At 42.5% G+C, this 25,396-nt stretch overlaps 1 protein-coding gene across 1 annotated transcript in view; it reads right to left on the bottom strand.

Moving 5' to 3' along the window:
• Window positions 1-25,396, bottom strand: part of LOC147751267 (putative tetratricopeptide repeat protein 41) — a 496,241-nt gene that overhangs the window by 274,184 nt on the left and 196,661 nt on the right. Inside the window, exon 5 of the mRNA XM_086919170.1 lies at window positions 1,003-1,465. Within this exon, the coding sequence (XP_086775296.1) occupies window positions 1,003-1,465 (463 nt within the window). The remainder of the gene's footprint in view (window positions 1-1,002; window positions 1,466-25,396) is intronic.

The following is a 25,396-nucleotide window of genomic DNA, read 5'->3' as shown; positions in this document are numbered from 1 at the left end:
TTTGTCACAAGTACCTACCTGTGCCAACTAGAGACCCCCAAATCTAACACTCGCCCTGAGCGTGGGACAAAACCTGGTAGCCCACCGCCCTCTGTAACCCCCCACTCCCACGGACCATGCCCAAAACATCGGCATCATACTCAAATTCTCCATCACCATGACCCGACAGATCAACCCCGCCGCCTCCACCTGCTTTAACACCCTCCGCATCCTTCGCAAGACCTTCAAATGGATCGTGCCTGAATCCACAATGACCGTCACCCACACACACATTACAAGCAGACTGGACTACGGAAAAGGCCTGTAACCCGGAATCAACAAATCCCTGCTCTGCAAGTTCCAGACCATACAGAACACTACAGCCAGACTCGTCCTCGGCATCCTACGACATGAACCCATCACCAAACACCTGCGAGACCTCCATTGGCTCCCCGTCGAGAAGAAAGTAACCTTAAAACTACTCACCCACACCTACAAATCCCTCCACAACACCGGACCAAATACCTCAAAGAAACAGTCTCCTTCCACGTACCCAAGAGAAACCTCCGATCCACTGACCTTGCCCTCGCCGAACCCCGCGCATCCGTAGAGTCAGAGTGGGTGGAAGATCTTTCTCCCACATCGCAGCAAAGTCCTGGAACAAGCTCCTGATTAACATCAGACGCTCCTCCTCTTTGCACATCTTCAGGAAGTGCCTAAAAACCCGGCTCTTTGGCTGACTTGAAGCTGCTCCCCCCTTCCCCAGCACCTTGAGACCCACACTGGTGAGTAGCGTGCTTCAGAATTCTCTGATTGATGCCTAATAGACTTCATTTCACCAGTACAGTCTGTTTAACTGAAAATGTTTTCAGTTTTCCCGAGAGGCATTATTTCAATAGGCACATTCCTTATGTTGGGACTATTTTCCTAGCAAGGTATTTCTGCAGCGCAGTTTTATTCACGGCACAGTATTTGTGAGAGTCCTTTAACATGCAACACACCCAGAAGGAGTATCAGACTTACCACTGTCGGGTTTTTTCTGAGATGATGAAGCCTTTTTCCTTTTGCTGCTCCGTTTCCTTTCACTCGTCCATCCGTAGTCTTCGACCCAGCGCCTCAGTACCAATGTCCACAGGTCCTGGATAGACTGCGCCTCCATGTACTCGTCCATACACTGAGACTCCTTCCTGGACAGGCCACACACTCGGAGCTCGCTGGCCCAGGTTGCCAGCTGTAAAGGCAGTACACTTAACTTGCTCTGAATTAGTTTCTCGAGCTCAAGCTGGGGCATTTTCTTGTATGGCAAGTCCAGGTGCTGTTGAAGGATGTGTGTCCGCGTGCTCTCGTCGAACCCTGGAACAAGCTTTAGCATGTGCATGTCAGAGCGTGCAGCGAGCGATTTGAAGGACAAGTGAGAGGACGCTGTGGTAAGGATAAGTTTGAAGTTGTGGGGCAGGGTCTTCGGTAACCACGAGAATTCTTTTACCTAAAAGAAATTAGAGATTAAGAAATATCACAAAAACTCAACCGTTCTGAAAAAGAGCCTGTTGTACTAGAAAGTTTTTAGCTTGCAAGCATAGTTTGTGAAAAAACTGATGGCTTTGAGATTCAAATCCCATATTTGTAATATCTCTTGGGAAATGGATTTGTGAATGGCTATGTCTGCATTGTGACTCTGTGACTCATTGCCATCTGCTTGTTCACCCTATGTCCATTTGCATCATGGCTTTATTTTTACCTACAGTTCCCAGTCTTTTTTAAAGGCCAGGGGCTGCAATGTCGACATTGTCCAAATGTGTATGCAGAGATAGAGGTCTGCTGCCGGTCGCAAGCCACCATCCCTCACTTGCAAACATTTGGTAGGATTCATTAATATTACCAGGGCAAGGTTTATGCAAATCAAAACAAATGACATTTGGGTGCTCTGAGAGATTAGAACATTGGTTGCAGTGCAAATATGTCCTAGCAAATGTTGCAGATACTGCACAAAATAGCATCTGCAATGGGACCCAAGGGCAGTGCAAGAGGTGCACTATTCTTACATTCTCAAAGAATGACCACAAGAAATAACCCCCCCCCCCAGTCTCCTCAAACATTTTCATAACCATCTCTGGCTGCAACACCAGCATTAGAAAAGCCAAGAAAAGAGGAAGGCAGCTGGAGGGCAGTCAAGTACCCAACCATAGTGTTCCTCAAGGGGAGAAGGAGAGCTCCCCTGATTGCTATACATTGTCATGGGTCAATCGTCGGCTCCTGATAGTTTACGTGGCATTGTATCCTCAAAGTGGGAGAAAGGCTAGGGAGTACACAAAAACACATTAAACACAGTGGCAAACAGTGAATGTAATAAGAATTGCATCTCTGACATGCATAGCATTGGATAACTAAGCAATGACAAGCAAGCAATATAACCATGAAATCATGATGCAATCTACAAGTGCAAAGTTTGACTTAATTGTAGCACATGGAAATCCAAACCCCAAAATACTAACCCAAAGTTCCATATTGGAAGGAAATATGCAATACATCACACATTGTCAATCAATCAATCAGTCAGTCAAGCAAGGGTTCGGTCAGCGCAACTACTCACTCAAAAGGGTCTCAAGGCACTGAGGTGGGTTGGGGGAGCACGCATCTTCTGGATCTTCATGATGATTCGTCGAAGAGCCAGGGCTTGAGGTCCTTCAAGAACTTGGAGAGAGTTGCTGTCTGTTGGAGGTGGAGAGGGAGGGTGGAGAGGGAGGGTGTTCCACGTTCTGGTGTTTTTGATGCGCTGCACCGTCACAAGGGAGAGCTGGGCTGAGCGGAGGGATCTATGGGGTGCGTGGAATGAGAGGTGGTGGTTCACATAGGCAAATCCAGTGTTGTGGAGGCCATTGTAGGCGTGGGTAAGAAGCTTGAAGGTAATTCTCTTCTCAACAGGGAGCCAGTGTAGTGTCTGTAGGTGTTGGGTGATGTGGCAGTGGCGTAGTAGGTTGAGGACTAGTCTGACGGAGGCATTCTGGATGTTCTAGAGTTTGGAGGTAAGGTTCTTGTTGATCTCAGCGTAGAGTGCGTTGCCGTAATCCAGGCTGCTGCTGTTGAGGGCATGGGTGACAGTTTTCCTGTGTTCGAGGGAGGTCCAGTTGAAGGTCTTTTGTAGGAGACCGAGGGTGTGGAAACAGGAAGAGGTGACAGCATTGATTTGGCAGTCCATTTTAAGTTTGGAGTCCAAGATGATTTCGAGGTTGTGTGCATGGTCCGTTGGGGAGGGTAGGTTCCTGAGGGCGGGGTCCACCAGGTGTTGTTCCAGGCATTGGGGTTGGGCCTATGATGAGTACTTCGGTTTTGTCTGTGTTTAATTGTAGGCATCTGTTCTTCATCCACCTGGCGACTGCTTCCATTCCTTCTTGAAAGTTGTGTTTGTAGATGTTGGGTTCATTGGATAGGGAGAGTTGGGTGTTGTCTGCGTATGATACAATATTGAGTCCATGTGCTCTGACGATGGATGGATGCAAACAGGGCCATGTAGACGTCGAACTGGGTGGGGTAGATGGAGGATCCTTGGGGGACACCTCATGTGGTCGGTGTGGGGTCCGAGAGGAAGGGAGGGAGTCTGACCTGCTACATTCTGCCGTAGATGAATGAGAGGATCCTATCAAGGGCTTTGTTCCAGATTCCTGTGTCGCAGAGTCTGCGTGCTAGGGTGCAGTGTGAGACTGTGTCAAAGGCTGCAGAGAGGTTCAGTAGAATGAGGGCCACAGTCTCGTCTGTCGAGGAGGGAGCAGATGTCATCTGTTGCAGCGAGGAGGGCCGTTTCGGTGTTGTGGTTCTTCCTGATGCCTGATTGGGAGGAGTCAAGGATGTTGTTTTCTTCTATGAAGGAGGCGAGCTGAGTGATGACAACTTTTCCAAAGACTTTCGAAGGGTATGGGAGTAAGGTGATCGGTCTAAAGTTCTAGAGGTCGGTGGGGTCCGCCAAGGGTTTTTTCAGGAGGGGGTATTCTTGCCATGTTCCAGTTGTCGGGAAAGGAGGCGGTCTCACAGGAACAGTTGATGATTAATTGAAACTCTGGGGCTATGATGTCTGCGGCTCTGTGGTAGAAGTGGTGGGGGCAGGGGTCCGTGGGTGCCCCGGAATGGATTGACTTCATAGACTTCAGGGTGTCTTCATGATGAGGGGGGTCCAGCTGTCAAGTGTCGGCTATGTGGTGTAGGGAACGGTGGGTGTTGGTTCTGCGTGCATGTTGTCGTCGTCAAAGTTGTCATAGATGGTCCTGATTTTGTGGTGGAAGAAGGTGCTGAGTCTGTCTCAGAGGTACAGGGAGGGTGGGATGTCGGTTGTCTCACTGTTGGGTTGGACGAACTCTTTGAAGATGCTGAGGAGTTCCTTGCTGTTGTGTGTATGGGTGGGGATTCTGTCCTGGAGTGCTTTCTTCTTTGAGTATCTGATGTGCATGTGGTGGGCTGTGGAGGCTGCTTTGAAGTTGTCGAGGTCTGCTGTAGTTTTGAAGTTCCCCCATAACTTTTCAAGGCGTCTGCAGGTTTGTCTAGATTCTCGGAGTTTGGTGGAGAACCAGCTGGCTTTCTTGGCATGTGGATTGGAAGTTTTCTTGAGGAGGGTGATGGTGTTGGCGCAGTTGGTGGCCCAGTTGTGTAGGGTACAGGCGGTGGTGGTTGGGTCGTCCTCTGAGGCGATGGGTGCGAAGCTGCTGAGGGAGGTGGCGAGCTGGTCGTGGGAGTTCTTGTTCCAATTCCTGCGCTGGAGCAGGTGTGGACGTTTGCAGGTGGTGTTCGTTTTGAAGGTGAAGTGGATGCATTGATGGTCCATCCATGGGAGTTCAGAGGTGTGGTTTGAAGGTGGTGGAGTTTCCTGCTGTGAAGATGGGGTCGAGCGTGTGTCCTTCTGAGTGCGTGGGTTCTGGTACGGTCTGTTTGAGTCCGATGTTGAGGAGGCTGTCCAGGAGGGAGGTGGAGTTGGGGTCTTGGAGGTTGTCGAGGTGGAAGTTGAGGTCTCCCAGCAAGGTGTAGTCGGTGGAGGTGATGGCTTGCGGGGTAATGATGTCTGTGATGGAGTCAGAGAATAGTGCACAGAGTCCGGGGGGTTCGTAGATGAGGGTGGCAGTCGGGTTGGTCTGTAACTTGAAGTGGAGGTGTTCCATCAGGACTGTGGGCTCATCAGTGTAGCTGCTCTGACAGGGGTTGGACTTGTGGGCGATGGCGATGCCTCCTCCGAGGCGGTTGAGGCAGTCCTTCTGGGTGATTTTGTAGCCTTCGGGAATGGCGATGTCAGGTCCTGAGGTGGTGTTTGTCCAGGTCTCGGTGAGGAAGGCGACGTTGGGGGTGGTGCTGTTGAGGAGGTCTCAGATTTCCGCAGAGTGTCTGTGGAGTGAGCGTACGTTGTGCAGGGCCTGGGGTGCAGTGGAGTTGATGCTGGAGGGTGGAGGTGGGTCCCGGGTCTCGGCGAAGGAAAAAGAGTGGCGGCAATGGCGGCAGGTAAAGGGTCTTTGGGTGTTGATAGGTGATGAAATATGCAGTTGTTGTTCTTGCCTACGTTGAGTGCGTAGAGAGCTGAGGGGCTGTAGCGTTCCCTAAAAATAGCCTTCCTACATTATTGGTCATACAGTTTTATAATTCTTTTACTAGGGAAGACGAATTAGAGCACCTGAAATCACTAAGTGCTTTTCTAGATGATTTTGAAATATGTAACAAAGCCCCTTACTATGTCATAATCCTAGGCGATTTTAATATCCATGGTTGTCACTTAAACTGTTTGCAAAGTACTGAGCAAGATCCCGCTTCACAGGGGCTCATCCATTTTGAACATACTAGAAGCGGTGTGTTTCTAGAGAGTCTTTTAGCTGCCCATTACTTATTTTGTATTGAACAATTGGATCTTTTAAAACCATTGCCAACTTATACAGGTCAAGGACATGACAGCATTATTGACTATATTTTAGTGTCATGCCCTCTGATGGACCGCGTTGGCTATTTGGAAGTTGAGCACGTTGGGATGAGCGACCACAACCCCCTAAAGACAGCCATTGAAATTTAGGCCCTTATTTTAGATATAGCCCTGGCCCCTATAGTAAATACCAATTTGGTTACTAACTCTCAAGGACGAAGGTTGAGATGGGAGGTTATTACTCCGGCCGACTTTCTTGGTACCTTATATGACAGTAATCGTGAAGATTTTAGCCTCTGCTCAGATCCAGGTGCGGAATCTATAGAAATCCTAGGTGCCTTTGACCGTATCACAAATCAAATAGCTGCTAATTTAATTCGGAGAGGCAAAGAACGGCCTAAGAAGTTTAAAAACTGGTTTGACCAATCGTGCATTACTGCACATAACGCTTTAATGATGGTCCTGAAAGCCCATGAAAGGGATTTAACTAGTATCGCTGAAGCCAGGAGGACCTATAAAAATGCAATTAGGTCACTGAAAACTGATTAAAGAGATGGCCTGGGAGGATTTAAGTCAAGCTAGCACCATGAAAAGCAGTACCCACTTCTGGAAGGTCATAAATAGTCCACTTTGATGAGGCAGACAATACCAACAAGGACTGCCTCATCGCCCCAGAAAGATGGGTGGAACATTTTAGTAATTTATACTCTGTGAGTATGCTACCATCGTCTTCTGGTGCTAGGGACCTAAATCACGTATCAAATATTATTTTTCAGGAGGAGGAAGTAATGGATGCAATCCTATCAACCTCTAAAGGGAAAGCGCCGGGCCCAGATGGGGTCCCGGCGGATGTGTATAAGGCCGATCCAAGTCTGTGGGCAAACATTTTAACTAGAGTTTTTAACGCTTCTACCAAGGCGGGGTTCCCAAGAACATGGGGCAAAGCAATTATAGACCCTATATTTAAAAAGGGCTCAAGAGAAGATCCGTCCTGTTATAGGCTGCTCTCACTATTGGACTCTGCTGCAAAAATAATGGGGAAAGTGGTTTTAGCGCGGTTGACAGAATGGCTGGACAATAATGACATTGTTTCTGACCTGCAGTTTGGTTTCAGGCAGGGGAAAAGCATGGTGGGTCAATGCCTGAATTTACATTAGTCATAGGAAAACATACAGTTGCAAGGCAGGGAGATATCCACCTAGCCTTTATGGACCTCTCAACTGCTTTCAACCTTGTAAATAGGCAAAAGTTATGGGCCTCTCTTTTTGATATTGGGCTCGATCCCACTCTGATATCCTACCTGGCTGAAATACACGAGAATAACACTGCTGCAGTACGTTACAATTAAAATGGGAGCCTAACTGACGCATGGCCCGTTAAATGTGGAGTAAGGCAGGGGTGTATCCTCGCCCCTCTGCTGTTTACACTTTATATAAACAAATTGGGCGATGCACTAACAACAGTTTCTGAAGACATCCCAAGGGTAGGTTCCAAAATAATCCCAGCACTGCTATATGCTGATGATGCCGTCTTGGTGGATAGAACAGCAAGAGGACTGCAATCGCTCTTAGATCGTTTTATTAGTTTTATGGACTCTCTTGATCTTATAACTAATTTTAAGAAGTCGCATTCAATGACAATAGGCGGAAAGAAGGCGAAAAAAGCAAGATTTTTTTTGTAAAGGCCTGGAATTGACCAAAGTCCCGACATTTCCATATCTAGGGATAGTATTTGATCATAAAAGGTCATGGGTGGTGCAGCGAACCTCAAAAAAGAATGGTCTAGCAAGGTCTATTGGGGCTGTTCTGGGGTTCGCCAAGCGATTAGGTTCTAAGCCTCTCCCAGCCCTTATGAAAATCTACAAAGCGAAGTGTCTCCCTATGTCTCTATATGGGAGCGAGGTATGGGCCTACACTAATGCTAGAGAAATACAAGTAGCAGAAAAAAAAATTCTACGGAAATTATTGTCGCTCCCAGCTTCTGCGTCTAATTTTAACGTACATGAGGACTTAGGAGTTGGCTACATTCAAGATCAGATTGCTGTCGCACCTTTATTAGGCTAGTTAGGAATTTGGGCCCAGAAACCTCCTAATTTGAATCAAGACATAATCCAAGGTTATATGTCCCTAGATAGAGCCTTGGATATTCCTTGGCACAGATATGTTCAAACTTAAATGGCCATTTTAGGCAGCCCAGAACTGTTTACAAACCCAAAGGCGCTGAGTAAGGTGGCTATTAAAGCCATCAAACTCCAGTTCTTAAACAGGTCTATGTTAACAAGGGAACAAGATGAGCTGGTCAAACTCTCAGTTAGAAGTTTTGTAATTCTAAGTTCTGGGAGAGGAATTCAGCCGTACTGAACATATATAAACAAACCTTTTTATTTGTTTATATTGATAAGTACAATAAGCTTCCATGGCTACTTTCTTTCCCGAAGGGCTTTTTGAAGGAGGGGCCCTTGGTCCATGCCCCTGTGATAATTTTTCAGACCAGAACACCTTACATATGATTTTCTTTTGCTTTTTTTATGTTACTATACGCAGGAAATTCATATTGCCATTGTTAAAAGGCTGCGATTTTGAACAGGTCAGGCCAGCTTTGACATATCTGCAATGTCTGAGGTGCCCGATGGTATGCTTTGGAGTGGCTAGTTATATCACAGGGGCAATTAGACAAAGAAATAAGATGCAGTTATTATGACATGAGCCTTCTATTTTTGCATATGTGGTGACTTATCAAGGAGAACTTATTGACATGAATTTTTATTGTCATGTACATTTTAAAAATGTAAAATCAGTGGGTGTCAATCTTTTTAATTATTTATTGAATGTGAAGTATTATGTTTGTAAGGGACAAGTTACTCAAATGGTCTACTCTTAATAATTATGAAATATGTATGTTGGTATTAATTGCACCTTATGTATTTAGTGATTATTATTATGACCTTTGTGTGGAATTGTGCTTTGATGGTTTTAAAACTTTTTAACCGAATAAAGCTTATTGTTGACTTGATTTGGCAACTTTTGAGGGTATTAATAATTGCCCTCTAGTTTTTAAGCAGTGAGGGTTCTTCTATCTGTCTACAGCTAAAGGAGTCGCTGCCCGTATTGAAGGGGTCAGCCTTGGTAGGTATCCAATGTGTGTAATAATAGAGCCCTCAACAATTATGTATAGAGGGTGTATTCACAGGGTATAGAAGCGGTTATTTTGAAGTAAGGAATGAAAACCCTATGAATAGGAATAATAGCAGATGTTAATGTCTGATAATGTGTCTTGTGCTGGGATAAAGAAGCACACACGTTTATTAACGTTGTTTTTGCAAGGCTGGACAGTGAACCCCTTGGACGTCATCTAACTATGAGTATATGAATTACCATTGCAGCCGCAGTTCTTGATGCATAGTGTCAGCTATATGGTGACTTTGTTACATCATTGTATCTGGATTACCGTTTATGTTTTGGTGGGGATCATACTCCCCCTTCGTTGTAACAACAAACGAGAGTCAGTGGAGTATATTAGGTGTTGCTTATGTTAGCAGAACTGTCCCCAGGGGATATTGTCATTCAGGCCCTGAGTGTCTGTACGTAATTTGAACACCGCACTTTGATCTTTCTCATGTAGCTTTTTTTCAAGATTCTCCTTGTTTTTAATGTGTCCAAGCCCCACCCACCTCATGTCGTTTGGGGTGTGTTGTTTTTCAAGGAAATGAGAGTTCATTCTTGTTGTTGCACGTTTAAAACGTATGTTGCTTCGGTGTTCCACCATCCTAGTGCTTACTTTTTTGGTTGTCATCCCTACGTAGTGGAGATTACACGTGCAAGTAATCAGGTACACTACCCCTGCTGTGTTGCAGTTAGTGAAATTCCTCAGTTCCCATGTAGTGTTGTTGTTAAGATTTACTATCTTAGTGGCTGTGGTAAGGTGAAAAACACTACAGCTGCTACATGGGTAGTGTCCTTGGGGTAATGGGTGTAGTCTTCAGACAACCCCCTCTTCTTCTGGTGTTGCGTTAGGGTGTGTGTACTAAGTAGTTTTTGAGGTTCTTACCCCTCCTGAGCCTGAACATGGGTCTATGTATGCTTAGGCCACCACTATTCAGGGTACACCAGTGTTTTTTGACTATTTTCGTCACTTTGTCAGATGCAACGTTAAATGTGGTGATACAGATTGGTCTCTTAGTCTCAGTGGTGTTCCCCCTTGCAGGGCTTCTCCATGGGTATTAGAGGCCCTCTTCTTGGCTTGTGACACCAGATGGTTAGGGTATTTGCACCACATTAATTTCTTACTTAAATCCTTAGCCTGTGAGTTATAGTCTTTTTTGTGAGTGCAGTTCTGTCATGCTCTCACCTTGTTGTCTCATCATCATCTTCATAAAACTTTATTAAATTCGAAAAGAATCATAAAAGTATACATTTGGAACATACAAATGGACAAATGGTATTTCATATCAAAAAGGTTCAGACGCACAGCATACAGAAGGTCATAAGCACATTATCAGTAAACATTATATTCTATAAAAACACAGAGTTCAATAAAACATCTAAAAAACACAATCTAACATGTATAAAGTGCACTGTGCATTTTTAAGTTACAATATCACATACATAAGTTGGTTAGCCTCTCACACTATCCAAACTAATTTTACAATTTTTTAGTTGCATATTTGCATATTCTGTCAACTAAAGAGACCGAAATAAAATTTACTATAGATTGACAAAATTCTGCATCGTATATATCAGTGTGTTAACCTCTCACGCCAACCCACTTGGTTTTAGCGAGATAGCTGCAAAGCGAAGAACAGATGAACAAAAAATATATTCATATAAATTATACATTTCATGATTTTCAATTTCTTTCAATTTAAAACACAAGGTGTCAAAACAAGAATCATATTATCAATAACGATTCCTAATTAAAAGTGCCAGTCTAATGCAGCTAAGCATAGCGCTACATATAGCAGCAGTGTGTAATGATCTTAAATGCTCAAAACCTTCTTTAAAATTACAAGGTCTGATTTCCCTTAGAATGGGTTTAATAAATCGGTCTCTTGGAGTCTTATAGAGAGTGCAAAAGAGTACAAAGTGCAAAGTGCATTGTTGGGCTTCATTAATTATCACATGGGCATGGAGGTAGCCTCTCCCACCAACCTCCTTGCTTCGGGAAAGTGCAGTGTATTTAATCGAAATCTTGTCAGATAAAAACGCCATTGTGTGTATAGTAAACGATTGATAAAATTGGTGCTGTAGTTTACCTGCCTGGTGTAATGGTAGTTCATCATTTTTTGACGAACCCAAATTATTACGGTATGCATTCTTAATTACCATCTTTGCATCTAATTTCATAGAATCTGGGTTGTCATAAAAGTTTCCAAGGCCAATTTTATAAAAAGTTTCCTTCACATAACACAACCATGGGATCTGCATGGCATGATCCAAATTGACACAATCTTTTAGGATTTCTTTTGAAAGCTGCAAATCCTCTGAGGACCAGATTTTTCACATGGGCAGATTCCGGTGGCCTTATCGTGGACTCACAGTATGGGTTTAGAAAGGGTAGGGGGACAACGGAGCAATGTCTCAATTTAGCCCTGATCATGGTTAAATACATGGAGACCAGGGGTGTTTCTATACAACTGGTCTTCATGGACGTATCCAGTGCTTTCGATACTGTGTGCAGGGAGAAATTGTGGTTGTTAATGGAGGCTATGGGGTTTGAGGAACCCTTAGTCACACTGTTGCGCAGATTACATGCTGCTACTTCAGTGGCCATTAGATATGGCCCTGGGGGCGAAAAGACAAGGCCTATCCCATCAACCGAAGGTGTCCGTCAGGGCTGTATTTTGGCTCCCTTTTTGTTTTTAGTTTATACAAATGGATTAGAAAATTTTTATTGGAAAAATGTTCAGACTTCCCTAAAATAAACGGCAAACAAATACCTTTATTGTCCTACGCTGACGATACAGTGTTAATGACATTAACTGAAAACAGTATGCAATTATGTTTGAATGCTTTTAATGAATTTATGTTGGGTTTAAACCTTAAGGTAAATTTTACAAAATCTTTCACAATGGTACTTATCAACATCCGGTCAATTATGGCTCTTGCAAGCCCTGGGGTCCTAAAAGTTAGGACAATGCAATCCCCCTCCAATGATTTCTTACTTAGTCCAACCCATCTGACCCTTCGAGCCATAATGAGTTCAGAAAATAAAGCATTACTATCTATTCCTGTCTTAGCATTAATGAGGTGCAAGGATTTATTTCTCAGAGACAACCAGCCTTCCCCTTCCCCTGATGTTAATGGACATACGTTTGCTAAAACAGCAATATATGGTGTAGCTTCGGATGGCAAAATTAGGATGGAGTCTGGTCTGTCTACATGCAAATGACGTGGGGGACCTTCAATGGCCACAGTTTTTTCCCATTTATCCTCTTTTTGGGTATTTCCTACCCCCGATAGTTTGCTCTTAGGCATCCCAAGCTGTATCATACTTTGCCCGGAGCAGTCCACTGTGGCAATATCCCCACTTCTGTTTTTAACCATTTGTTTATTTAACCCAGACCTCGGTTCAGCTTGTGGTGTATTGATATTTAGTTGTTGGCTCTCCATATAAGATAGCCAATTTTCTATGTCAACTAATTTAGTTAAAATGGGTTCTAAATGGGCATTCATCAATACTTTCATCTTAGACCAGAAATGTTCCTCCGTACTCTGATGCATAATGAGTGGAATCTGTGTAGATGTAATATTTGTCATTGGAGAATCATAGTTTTCAGTAGTTGGATCTAGTCTTGGCTCGGTGATCTCTTGTGTGCCTTTCTTGGCCTGAAGTTTAGGAATGTATTGTTTACGAGGCTTCTTAGTTATATGGCCCTTTTGTTTTTTACCCATAACAGCAGGGCTACTTCCACTTGTCTGTTTGGTTTGTTGTGCCCTGGTTGTAACTGTTGATTTGTTTCTTGTTATCGGGGATTCTAAAATCTCTTGAATACAAGGAGACTTTGGCAACGATAAGGGGCACTCGTTAAATTCTGGACCTCCTTCCACATGTCCCTCCTCTAAATTTAGGCTGGTGATGCTAGGGGGTACCATGACGACTCTGATGTAGTTGCGAATCTAATGACAACCTGCGTTCTGTCAACTTGATTTTATTTATAATTACCGAAGTAGCTTTTACTAGGAAGGCATCCAGGGTGCCTACTACCCCTTTCCCTTTGCCTTCCTTCGGTTTATTCATTTTCGCCTAACACAAAATACTGTCTAAATTAATCAACAATAAAGACGCCTACATAAATAGGCAACATACAGAGGTCATAAAACATAGAGTGGCCGCTGCCCAACACAGTTTTTGGTAAAAGTTTTTGATAAAATATGATTTCCAATATGATTTCCAAACCTATACACACAATTTACGCCAAAGTCTTACTTCATTTTATGAGAATAATGTTAATAACGTAGCCTGGCCCGGCCACTTTCGGCCCCTGACGGCCCGCCCTTTGCCCAGTCTTAGCCCGGCTCTCCTCGATTTTTGAAGCGCATCCGTTCACGGAATAGGCGTGGGCGGCTTCCTGCCGCAAGGGTCCCTGGACAATGTAGTCCCCCCCCCTCTCTGCGGCCACGCCGGGATTTCAGGAGGCTGCGGCGTCGGGGGGGGAGACCAGCGCCAGGAGCAGGGAGCCAGCAGCTACAAGTGGGGAGCACGGAGTCAAAGGGAGTCCAGGTCAGTCCCCAAGGTTTAAAACAAATCAGTTCAAAATCCAGGAATGCATGGGACACTGCCAAGTTGAGCAAAGTCGGTATTGCAGGGAAGCAACTCCGGGGAGCATTAACTTAAACCCAAGGCTGCGCTCACCTGCGGTTACAAGATTGCTTTCCCGGAAAAAACAACGGCTATTTTGAATCCGGCAGCCAGCATCCAGCATTCAATCATCCTCAATCGTCCTCAGCACAGAGACATCAAAGGAGGCAGAAACTACCGCGCCGTTTCTTCTCCGTTTTTTTTCCCCTCACACTCGAACCGGACAAGCGGGGCAAGCTCTAGTTATAGTGCACGCCAAAGAACGCCAGAGAAGGCCAACCTCCGGCCGCCATCAACCCTGACGCCTCCTGTCTTCGCAAGCTCTTGACGAGATCCGACAAGAGCGCCTGACCCCCTGCTGATGACCTCCTGGGTTTCCGGCTTCTGCGGTGTCGAACGGTGGAGAAGGATTCTCGGCCTGCATGCACTGTAGGTTAACCTCGCTGGCTGGGAGAAGAGGCAGCCATTCTAGCGTGGCCTCGGACTGTTATTTTCAGATGTAGAAATGATGTGACCGTGACAGCTCCGGCTCAAGCTCTCCCTCTTTCCTCCCTGTATCCAGACTCGCAGCCCGCTCCGTTGCTTCTCCGTCCCTTCCAGACAGTTTGTGCGTGGTAGATCGATTGAGCGAGACTGGGGCATCGGAGAGAGTGCTGGGCAAGTGAGCAGAACAACTACGGCGGACGGCAGACTGCGGGAGTGTCATGGAGCAAGAAGATAGGTCCACAATTTCACCCTATCACCACCACATGTCAGATAGGAACTGATACATTTAATGGTGACTAGGGGGAAAGAGGGAAACATAACAAGGGTAGAAGGGAAAAACAAGAATTCTTCAGTCTTCACTAAGGTCAGGATTCCTGCAAGTCTTCGGAACGCAAATGCTGCATAAAGAGAAAACATATAATTAATATCAGTCCCTGTCTATTATCTAATAGTGTCTTTCTCTCTGTTCAGATATACCTTAGTGCACTGCATGTTTCTTCTTTTCTGTCTTTCTCTGTTAACAACGTGCATACACCTTGTATTCGGGATATTAGAAATTTTTGACTCTGTAATAGATGACTGGGGGTTAGTTGTGGTAGTTAAATACAGGATAAAGGATATCTCTAGTCTACCTCTCTGGCTCACCTTGTGAAATGAAATAATGAAGTACAAAAGGGATCCCAATTCAATGAGCGTGAGCTATAACACTTTAATTCAGCATTCAAAAAACGCTCTATAAGTAAGTCAGTTTCAAGGTCTGTTCAATATCACAGAACCATTAAATAATGCCCGACTAAAACACGCAGTGATTCCACTTATAAGGAACCACCGTAAATAACAAAGTCTTCACACTAGCTTTGAAAATACAAGTAACTCTCAAACGGAGTCGCAATCAAAAAGTCGAGAACGAAGACAATCTTGAAATGGAAATAAAGAACAAAGCTAGATAATACGCTAGCGTGCAATCACAGTGAGTACTTTCTTTCTTTACGAGACGTATTACTCACAAAAACGATGCTCGCCGTGTTTCTTTAGAAGTTTTACAAAAACGCCACTCCATTCACCTAGTCTCCTCGGACGCCAACACCACGTGAACCGGAACGGTAAACAGGAACCTAGCTAGAACGCAAAGCACTTCCGGGTATGAGAGGCGGATTTAAATTCCAATCCCAATGTCTGTTCCCAACGCATGCGCTGACCCTTGCGCATGCGCTACGAATGACATGCCGGGATTTTGCCAACCACCTCCATTATCTACATGCCAACCACGTCTGCAGGCATGACAAGTTCCTCCTCAGACGCAATAATTGCCCGAATGGGAGGTTGTCTTTTAAATGTCTCAGATGGAAGCTATCATAGATGAAAAGGCAGTTCCTCGCCGTGGGTTTGAAATGGGTTGTGGTAGCTAGAGTTCCGTGTTGTTAAAAAATGTTGAGATCTAGGAAGACAAGGTGCGACATCGGCATCTTATTTAAAAAGACCTTCGGCGGAGAGCCGCCCTGAGGGGCCCGTTGGGCAGTGCAGCGCCGGCCCAATGACAACCTGCCCGGTGATGAAGCATGACACCCTTTCGAGTGTGTGAGGGCTCTTGCTTCCGAGCAATCAGATCACCTGGATCGACTAGATCAGCTCCTCTGCGACCTACCTGTGTTCTCCAACCTTTTTACCCCTAAACAAATTGCATACTCTTTGTGTTCACAGTTATTACTAGATAACGGGGTTTGTAGCTTTGCTATTCGTGGAATAAACAATGGCTATTCAACTGGTTTAAATTGATTAAAGGGAGTGATTAATTTGAATTTAGAGACAATATGGATTGTTTGCTTTCTTTTTTATTCATTATTGTTATGGTATTCCTTTGAGGGACTGCAGTCAGAAATTTTCACAGACATGGCAGTGTGAATTTCTCTGAAGAGGTATTGGATCCTGAGCATAAGAAGGGGCTCTGTGCCAAAAGTCACAGCCATCAAGGGTCCACTAAATAATGAACCTAATTATTATGCTCATGAGTCCTTTCACCAGAATCACAGGTGCTTTGGAAGTTTCATGTATTTATTTACTTATACAATAAATCTATTTTGCTGTAGAACAGATGTGTTTTCTGTGGATGTCATAGTGCTTTAAAGACAGAAGAGGCAGGACAGTCTTACATACCATGGGATACATAATGGTTAAATGGCATATATTCTTCAAATAGGTGCATTACTAGACAAAATATATTGGTTAGACAGAGGTAAATCTGCAGTACATATACATTTCAGTGAATAACAAAGTGCTATGTTTGTCGTGCACTACATTCAATTGAACCCTTCAGTGAAATCACAGGAAGTAATAACACATTACATTAGCTCCAATGACACCATTTAGCTGTAGGCCCAGATTAAATCACAGGAAGTGGGATAGAAATTTCCCATTGTACGTGAGCTAGCAGATATCCTTATAATCAGACTTGAGAGCAGATTTTAAAGAATTTTCACGCAAGGCAATATTGGGTCCAAATGTGAGTGCCAATGATTTCCTATCATGGCCGTAAAAATGACTGAGTGAAATCTTGTACATTACCCTTCGCCAATTTTCCGAGGTGTTCCTGCGCCGGAACGCCCCCCCCTGTGCCGCCACTCACACAAATTTTTGACACTAAGGAGTTAGGTCCTTAACCATGAAGTCAGCTGGACCATCAATTAAATGTGTACAAAAAAATTGCCAACTTCACCTTACTTGACACCTCCCAATTGAGGAAAACAAACCAGTATTACTATATGGTCTGTTTGGTATATTTACTTAATACCTTTTTTTCTTTTTATTTCATTATATTCAAAAAAGTTTAGGTACAAAAAAGACACTTAAATACATTCAACAATTCCAAAATAAATTTTCAAAGCAAATTACATTCCACATTGCATATTTAAACACCACATGAATTACATTACACATATAGACACCATATTCATTTTGATCAACAATTAGACTCACATAAATGATATCTAACTAAACAAAGGACAAAGTGAACATTTAGATACTATTATTCAACAAGTAGCAAATTAGTGCATATTAAATTTGTCAAAGTCAATAAATGTACTGCAAATTAATGCATTCCTGATTCAAAAGCTGACGCGTTTCGAACCCATTTCTGTCACTTTATGGGTTCTCATCAGGGCTCTGTCTCTTTTATTTATCTACAGGATACATGTAAAAAAGAAAAAATGAGATTCTATTTTAGTATTTGGATAGAATTCTTGTCAATCACCTCTCTACTATTCGCGGAATGACGAAACCAGTACCTGAATCGTTGCTGGTCGTATGCTCTAGTATTCACTTTCTAGATCGTGTGTTTCTTTATCTATAATGTAAAGTATCATTATCAGTATTTTTATTTTCTTTGAGAGCTCCGGAGTTCGTTTGCAAAAGCATTGCTACACAGCCTACCTTTTACGATCTTTGTCTTTGTGTTTGCACCCTTATCGTTTTTTTTCGTAATATTAACGATTACTGTGAAGAAATGGAAACATTTAATTTAATATAAGTTTTTTCCATTGGGTTTGTTTGTCTGCTAGTTCTCCCATAAAGCCGATTTTAAAGGCATACCTCTTTTTGCTTCAGCGCCTTCATGCGCGGGGTGCTGCATGTCTCGGATTTATTTTATACAAAGGAAGGAGTGGTCCTCGTGTTCCTACAAATTATTCAAAGACAAGCGGGGGAGAGTTCTATCACCCGTGTGCACTCATTATATATAAGTGTTTCCGCATTGCTTCTAAATCGGTTAGGCATACCTGCTTTCTTTAGATGTGCGGTCCCGCGCTGTATTTAAAAAACATCTTGTTTTACTTCGCAATTGCAGTGTTCCCCTCCATCGCTGGTCTCCTGTGATTACACAGAAACACAAATTAAGTGTCTGATGCATGTAACTTAGTATCTATTTGCATAAATGTATTGCGCATCTTACCTCTTTGTTGTGTATGCCGAGTATAAATCTGCTGTGTCCATTGACCTCGCGGCCATCTTGTAATGTGTTATTTATATGCATGCCTGCAATGGATGGGGGCCATCTTGGAACAGACTAGTTTCCAAGTTTGATGGGGGCCATCTTGTAACGGACTAATTTCCAAGTTTGCTAGTGTGTTGTATTGCTGTACCCACTTTTTATTATTCAGTATTCCAGTAATACCCCATACTTTTCAATGTACATATGGCAGTCTACAGAAGTTGATTTATCAGATTAGTTCGGGGTCAGTCATTCATTATAATCGCGAAACCTCAGACAATGTATTCATCCTGGTTAAAGCGCTGTTAAATTTCAAAATCAGATAGGCTTCTTTATGCAGAAGTAGCTTTTCTGAGTCAATGGGGCATTTTAACTGATTTACAGTGTACAACACCGACCATTTAAAATCTGTCTCCCCATGCTGCTTTATCAATAAAGTGTTCAACCATAGGGGCTGATATCACCTTGTTTTTAATGCGTGACCTGTGCTGTGTTATTCTCACATTTATTTGTTGATTAGTCTTCCCTATGTAAATTTTTGGACAGGGACATGTGACTATGTACACAACATTTTTTGTTCGACAATTGGAAAAACCATCATGTTTTCATTTGATGTTATTATGTTCGAATTCCTTCCCCTCAATCGTGTTAGCACAGGACACTCAATTTCCACACTTGTGGTGCCCTGCAATAGGTTTCAACCCCATTTAGATAAAAGGTCGCTTTTAGGTTTAGCTAAAGCGATTTCAGCACGGACTACAGTTTGGCCAATGCTTCTGTTTTGTTTATATGCAAACAGTGGGCGAGGGAAGGGGCATTCCAAGTTCTCTAGGAGATGCCAATTTTTTAAAACCATTTGTCTGATCTTATGGGTGTCGGGACCAAACATAGTCACACGGACTAGTCGATTCAGTTCTCATTTTTTTTTAACTTCCAACAGGCATTCGCTTGGTGTACAGCGAGCCCTTTTATCGGAATGTTTTAACTTTTTGCGTGGATAGCCTCTGTTCTGCATTTCCTCACAGAATGTTTCTGCATAATGGTCATACTCTCCAATTTGCGTACAATTCCTCCTGATTCGGAGTAGCTGACCATAAGGCAGGTTAGCCTTCAGGCTCCTGGGGTGAGCACTCTGATGATGTAGTATCGTATGTTTGTCAGTTTTCTTCTTATATAATGACGATTGCAGGCAGCCGTCGACACATACAATTTGTACATCCAAAAAGGTCATTCTTGTACCACTTGACTCTACAGAGAATTTTATGTCTGGGTGCCTCGAGTTGAGCCATTCATGAAACTGCATCAACTCCCCTGCCACAGGAGCCACACGTCGTCGATGTAGCGCAGCCACTGAATTATATGTCCCATGTGTGGATTATTGTTATCCACAAACTTCTTTTCATATTCGGCCATGAATAATACAGCCATTTCTGGGGCATAAGGACATCCCATGGCTGTACCTTTTGTTTGCATAAAAAACTTGTCATCAAATTTAAAATAGTTTCTTTTCAGGGCGATTTCAGCTAACTTAAGGATAAATTGACAGTGGACTTTATGCGATCTTTCTCGAGCATCTAAATAGAGCTCCATCACTTCTAACGCTTCCTCCTGGGGAATCTGAGTATATAAGGACGTTACGTCCATGGTTACCATCAGTTGTTTTTGCGGATCAAACGAGGTTCCTTCCACCTTATTTAAAAAATCTACGGTGTCTCTCAAATATGACTTTACCTGATTTGTGAAGGGTTTTAAAAAGAAATCTACATATTTAGCTAGTGGTTCTAAACATGAGTCACATCCGGAGAGGATTGGACGCCCCGGGGGCTCATGTAAATTTTTATGAATTTTTGGGAGGAAATAAAGGAGGGGGGTCCTCTGGAATTTCTTCACCAAGTACTCACCCTCTTTAAGTCCTACAAAACCACTTTCTATACCTTTTAGAATGATTGGCGCTATAATGCCTTGTATCTCTTTTGTAGGATCTTCATTTAGCTGCCTATACCACATTCGGTTGTTTATTTGTGAAAAAGCTTCAGCTAGATATTTATCCCTTGGCCAGATGACTACCGCTCCGCCCTTGTCGGCCTGCTTTAGCACGATCGAGGTATGATCTTTTTGATTTTTTAATGCAGTTCTTTGGCCCTTCGTGATGTTTTGTTGAATGTATTTTCTGCTGTTTTTCTAGTTTATTTATTGAGGACAGCATGGTTTGCTCAAAAGCAAGTACCTGTTTGGGTATATTTTGATTTGGTACAAAGGTTGATCGATTTCGCAAACCAGTGGTTTCAATCCCTATGCTAGGCGGTTGATTGGCAAAAAAGACCTTAAGTCTTATTTTGCGACAAAACTCAATGGTTTCAAGCTTAATTTTAGTAAAATCTGTTTCTTCGCTTGGGACGAATTTTAGTCCAAGATTCAGGATAGACTCCTCCTCTCTTGTTAATTCTCTGGATTACAGATTAACTATAGTTGAGGGAACTTTTACGATATGTAAAAGTTTTTCCGTGTCCTCATTTCCCACGGAGTCTTGAATCTTGCTTTTGGTTGCTGTCCTTTCTCTAAAAAAGAGACCTGTTTTTTATTGGAATTACCCCAAGAGTCAGTTCCTGATCCAGATGAATCGGACGATGACGTCTCTGAAAATGTCTTAAATCTATTTTTAGATCTGCCTTGGTAGTTGTATAGAGCACCCCTTGAGTCAGCTTGTGTGTAAAATTCGTCCTTCAAAAAAGGGTATGCCTTTTCGAGTGAAAACAATTTTGAGTCCCTCTCGTATTGTGCGGTTTTACTTGTGATTGTAATGTCTTTAAAAGAAAGGATTTCCTTCTCTATCTTTTCAAATACTGCTTTTGCATCCGTTATCACCTCGCTGTTTTTAATTGCTTGTGATAGCTCTTCTATCTCCTGAAGTTCTTTAGCACAGAGCCTTTGAGCTGTCTCTATCGTGTGGACCATTAGGTCTCTGCTACATTTGGTATTTATGCAGCTAAATCCATTTCTATACTCAACATCTTCTGTGAATATGACTGGTATATTTTTAACCTGGAGTCCCCAGGGTATCGTTCCTCCCCTTAAATGTTTCAACAGGAAGTGTCCGTGGAGCTCAGTACGGATATGTTTTTTACTCAGTCTGATCAGTCTATCTGTTTCATTTTGCTGTTGTGCACTGGTACTTAGTTTCACATTTGCGAATGGGTCGGAGGCAATTAGATTCTGTATATGACTTTCGGTAAATGACAGAGTGTCTTTTTCAGCCATTACACGGAAGGGACAATCTGCCCCTTCTCTAGTTACTTGTCTCTCTAGTTCTAGAACTGGACTAACTTATGTCCTCCTGGCACTCTCGCAGGAGTTCCCCCGCTCTATGATTTCTGACACTAAGGAGTTAGGTCCTTAACCATGAAGTCAGCTGGACCATCAATTAAATGTGTACAAAAAAATTGCCAACTTCACCTTACTTGACACCTCCCAATTAAGGAAAACAACCCAGTATTACTATATGGTCTGTTTGGTATATTTACTTAATACCTTTTTGCTTTTTATTTCATTATATTGAAAAAAGTTTAGGTACAAAAAAGACACTTAAATACATTCAACAATTCCAAAATAAATTTTCAAAGCAAATTACATTCCACATTGCATATATAAACACCACATAAATTACATTACATATATAGATACCATATTCATTTTGATCAACAATTAGACTCACATAAATGATATCTAACTAAACAAAGGACAAAGTGAACATTTAGATACTATTATTCAACAAGTAGCAAATTAGTACATATTTAATTTGTCAAAGTCATTAAATGTACTGCAAATTAATGCATTCCTGATTCAAAAGCCGACGCCTTTCGAACCCATTTCTGTCACTTTATGGGTTCTCATCAGGGCTCTGTCTCTTTTATTTATCTACAGGATATATGTAAAAAGGAAAAAATGAGATTCTATTTTAGTATTTGGATAGAATTCTTGTCAATCACCTCTCTACCATTCGCGGAATGACGAAACCAGTACCTGAATCGTTGCTGGTCCTATGCTCTAGTATTCACTTTCTAGATCGTGTGCTTCTTTATCTATAATGTAAAGTATCATTATCAGGATTTTTATTTTCTTTGAGAGCTCGGGAGTTCGTATGCAAAAGCATTGCTACACAGCCTACCTTTTACGATCTTTGTCTTTGTGTTTGCACCCTTATCGATTTTTTTCGTAATATTAACGATTACTGTGAAGAAATGGAAACATTTAATTAAATATAAGTTTTTTCATTGGGTTTGTTTGTCTGCTAGTTCTCCCATAAAGCCGATTTTAAAGGCATAACTCTTTTAGCTTCAGCGCCTTCATGCGCGGGGTGCTGCACGTCTCGGATTTATTTTATACAATGGAAGGAGTGGTCCTGCAAATTAATGCATTCCTGATTCAAAAGCCGAATCAGAAATGCATTAATTTGCAGTACATTTAATGACTTTGACCTAAACTTTTAATGACTTTTGTACCTAAACTTTTTTGAATATAATGAAATAAAAAGCAAAAAGGTATTAAGTAAATTTACCAAACAGACCATATAGTAATACTGGTTTGTTTTCCTCAATTGGGAGGTGTCAAGTAAGGTGAAGTTGGCAATTTTTTTGTACACACAGCCACTCACACAAATGGCACAGGGCTTTACAACCTGACGCATCTCCCAGATGCGTCACGTTGTAAATACCCTGCAGCATGCGCTGGCTTTGCGCCACCGTTACATCACAAAAAGGACGCAATGGCTGCGCAATTGTGGCGTATGGGTCTTGTAAATCTGCCCCTGAGTCTTTATACTGCTGCGATGAATGATGGAGCGAGGGTGAAAAAAAAAATTGTATACCCCTTTCAAAATCTCTTTCCCATAACAGTGATGTGTATTAATCGTGTGGTTTTGAAATTAAGCAATGTAGAATAGAATGCACATCTTAATATATTAATTGAGTGAAATTGTTATACTAACATAGTACGCAAATGTCATAATCTAACGAAAACGTGTATATGTATGCTTTTTGGATGTCTTATTGTGGCAGAAATGATGGAGAATGGTAAGAAAACAACGCATAAATGTCGCTAAAATGCTACGGCCTATGCGGCCTACTAGAAAATGGAGGTTTACGAGACTCCGAAACTGTGGTGATCTACGCATGCGTGCTTATGCTCGAGAGATGTGCAAGCAGTCTGTGCCTGTACAGCGTGGTTCAAGGTCAGCGTGGCCTGGAAGTGTAGAAGAGTGCCAAAAATCTGTATGACCGTTTCGTGAGCCTGGGAACTAATCCTGAAGTGAAAATTTAAAGGACACAAGTAAAAAAACTGTTAAAGAACAATCGAAACCTTATCTTTTGATTTTTGATTCTAACGATGACTTGGCGGAAATATGGACAATGAGGAGATGAGGTTATGCTCATCCACCCCTTACATGGACCAATGAGAGCGAGCAAGGACCCTAAAAGTTTCAAATCTTAGATAGATAAGTTAGGGGAAAAGGGTATAAAAGAGGACGTTTGGATGTAAGAAAAAAGCTTGCTTTTGATTTTATTTTCGCACCATCACATGCTGTTGGACTAAACTCTTTTCTATGGTGCAAAGACTTTGAAATTTTTCTTGACTTTAACTTTTGATGGGTGCGGAATCCGGATGGGAGGTGAACATCAAGAAAGAATAGAGAGGCGGTTTTTGGGAACTTTGCTGCCCTAACCCTAATGTCCATTTACTGAAATCTTAGTAATATATATATATATATATATATATATTTTTTTTTTTTTTAAACCTTTATTGTGCAGTATCAGCAAACAGTTATATATATTTTTTTTATAAATCTTTTTATTGTTTAAAGCAAAAAATAAACAGACATATCTGGTGCCATACATACATCCAATAATGACAGGGTGAATTGGTACATAAAAACAGGATAGCTGTGGAACAGCAAAGATATTCGAGAGGCTCGCACTATTAAGCGCAAAATAAAATTTGCATCAGTATAACCGGTTAACAGTTTAGCTTCGGATCCTCAAAACCTTCCCACCCATAAAATCAAAACAGCAGGAGAATCATGGCAACCAGATACTAGAGGTTAAGGATCAACGTCAGGATATTTCGCCAATATTACGAGTAAAGGAAAGACTGAGAAAAAAATAGAAAAAGAGAGAAAACCATATGGGCGATAACAGAAAGAAAACAATAAACCCATCCCCCCACCCTGCACCCCTGCAAATGGGCTATCGCCTATCCTCCAGTAGCAGCGTGCCTGTCGCTCCAACTAACAACGTTCTAAAAGAAGAAATCTACCGAAGTAGAGAAGAGAAGTGGAGGAGGGCATATTCGTAGAGGCTCCCGGTCGCCCCTCCCCCCGCCAGAACCAAGGACCCCCAAATTGAAGTCAAGAAATCAATCGGACAGCAAATATAGGTCTTAACAAGGGAATCTTCAAACACCGCCCAGCCTTACTATAGCATAAGTTTAGCAAATCCCGTGCCCATCGATACTTGAGTCAAACTCAGTCTTTCGATCTCATCCTTGCCCCTTCCGATCAGACATATGAGTCACCTCCTGATAAACCACCACTTCCACAAGACAGTCCGAGTGAGAAGAAACTATAATAAAACTCAAAACTTTTTCTATCTGTTTGTATGTATCTTATTTTAATGAATTGTTGCTGTAATCGGTACTTTTATGGATTTTATGAAATTCGAATAAAGGTCTTTTTAACCTGAACATATAATAAAACTCAATGCAAGACAAAGTAGTAGAACGAAAGTGCCATGAACATCGTCAGGTCCAGAGACTCCCTTCCCCATTGTGAACTCCCAGCGTAGATTCGTCCACCATATTAGCAGCTTCGATACATAGGGAAGTGAAGCTGTGTCATTCCGATAACAATTCTCATCAAAAGGTTCTGGAGCGGGATCATCAATTAGTCCTTCCATAGTCGGCAACGATAGTAGGCTTAACAATCCATTAGTGGTATTGAACTTGTGTTCATCTTCCAAAACACTGGTCAAAGGCTCCGATAGCTCACACAATGGGGGGGTCTACTTCCTTCATCAGAGTGGCCATATTGGGTGTCTCGGTTGCCACTGTTTCTTGTAATGGAGTAGGGTCCGGTCCAATTCGTAGCATCTCAACCAGGCGCTCCATCGTCATCTGAATGCGGTCTTCAACGTACACATGAAGAGACCCTATGGCTGCCAAAACACAGTTGGCAGCGACGGATCACTTACAGTCTGTTCAACCACTCTTGGATCGGT

This window comes from Lissotriton vulgaris, chromosome 1_1, assembly GCF_964263255.1.
Source record: "Lissotriton vulgaris chromosome 1_1, aLisVul1.2, whole genome shotgun sequence".
In the NCBI taxonomy this organism is placed as follows: domain Eukaryota; kingdom Metazoa; phylum Chordata; class Amphibia; order Caudata; family Salamandridae; genus Lissotriton; species Lissotriton vulgaris.
This window is presented reverse-complemented; position numbering and strand designations above follow the sequence as displayed.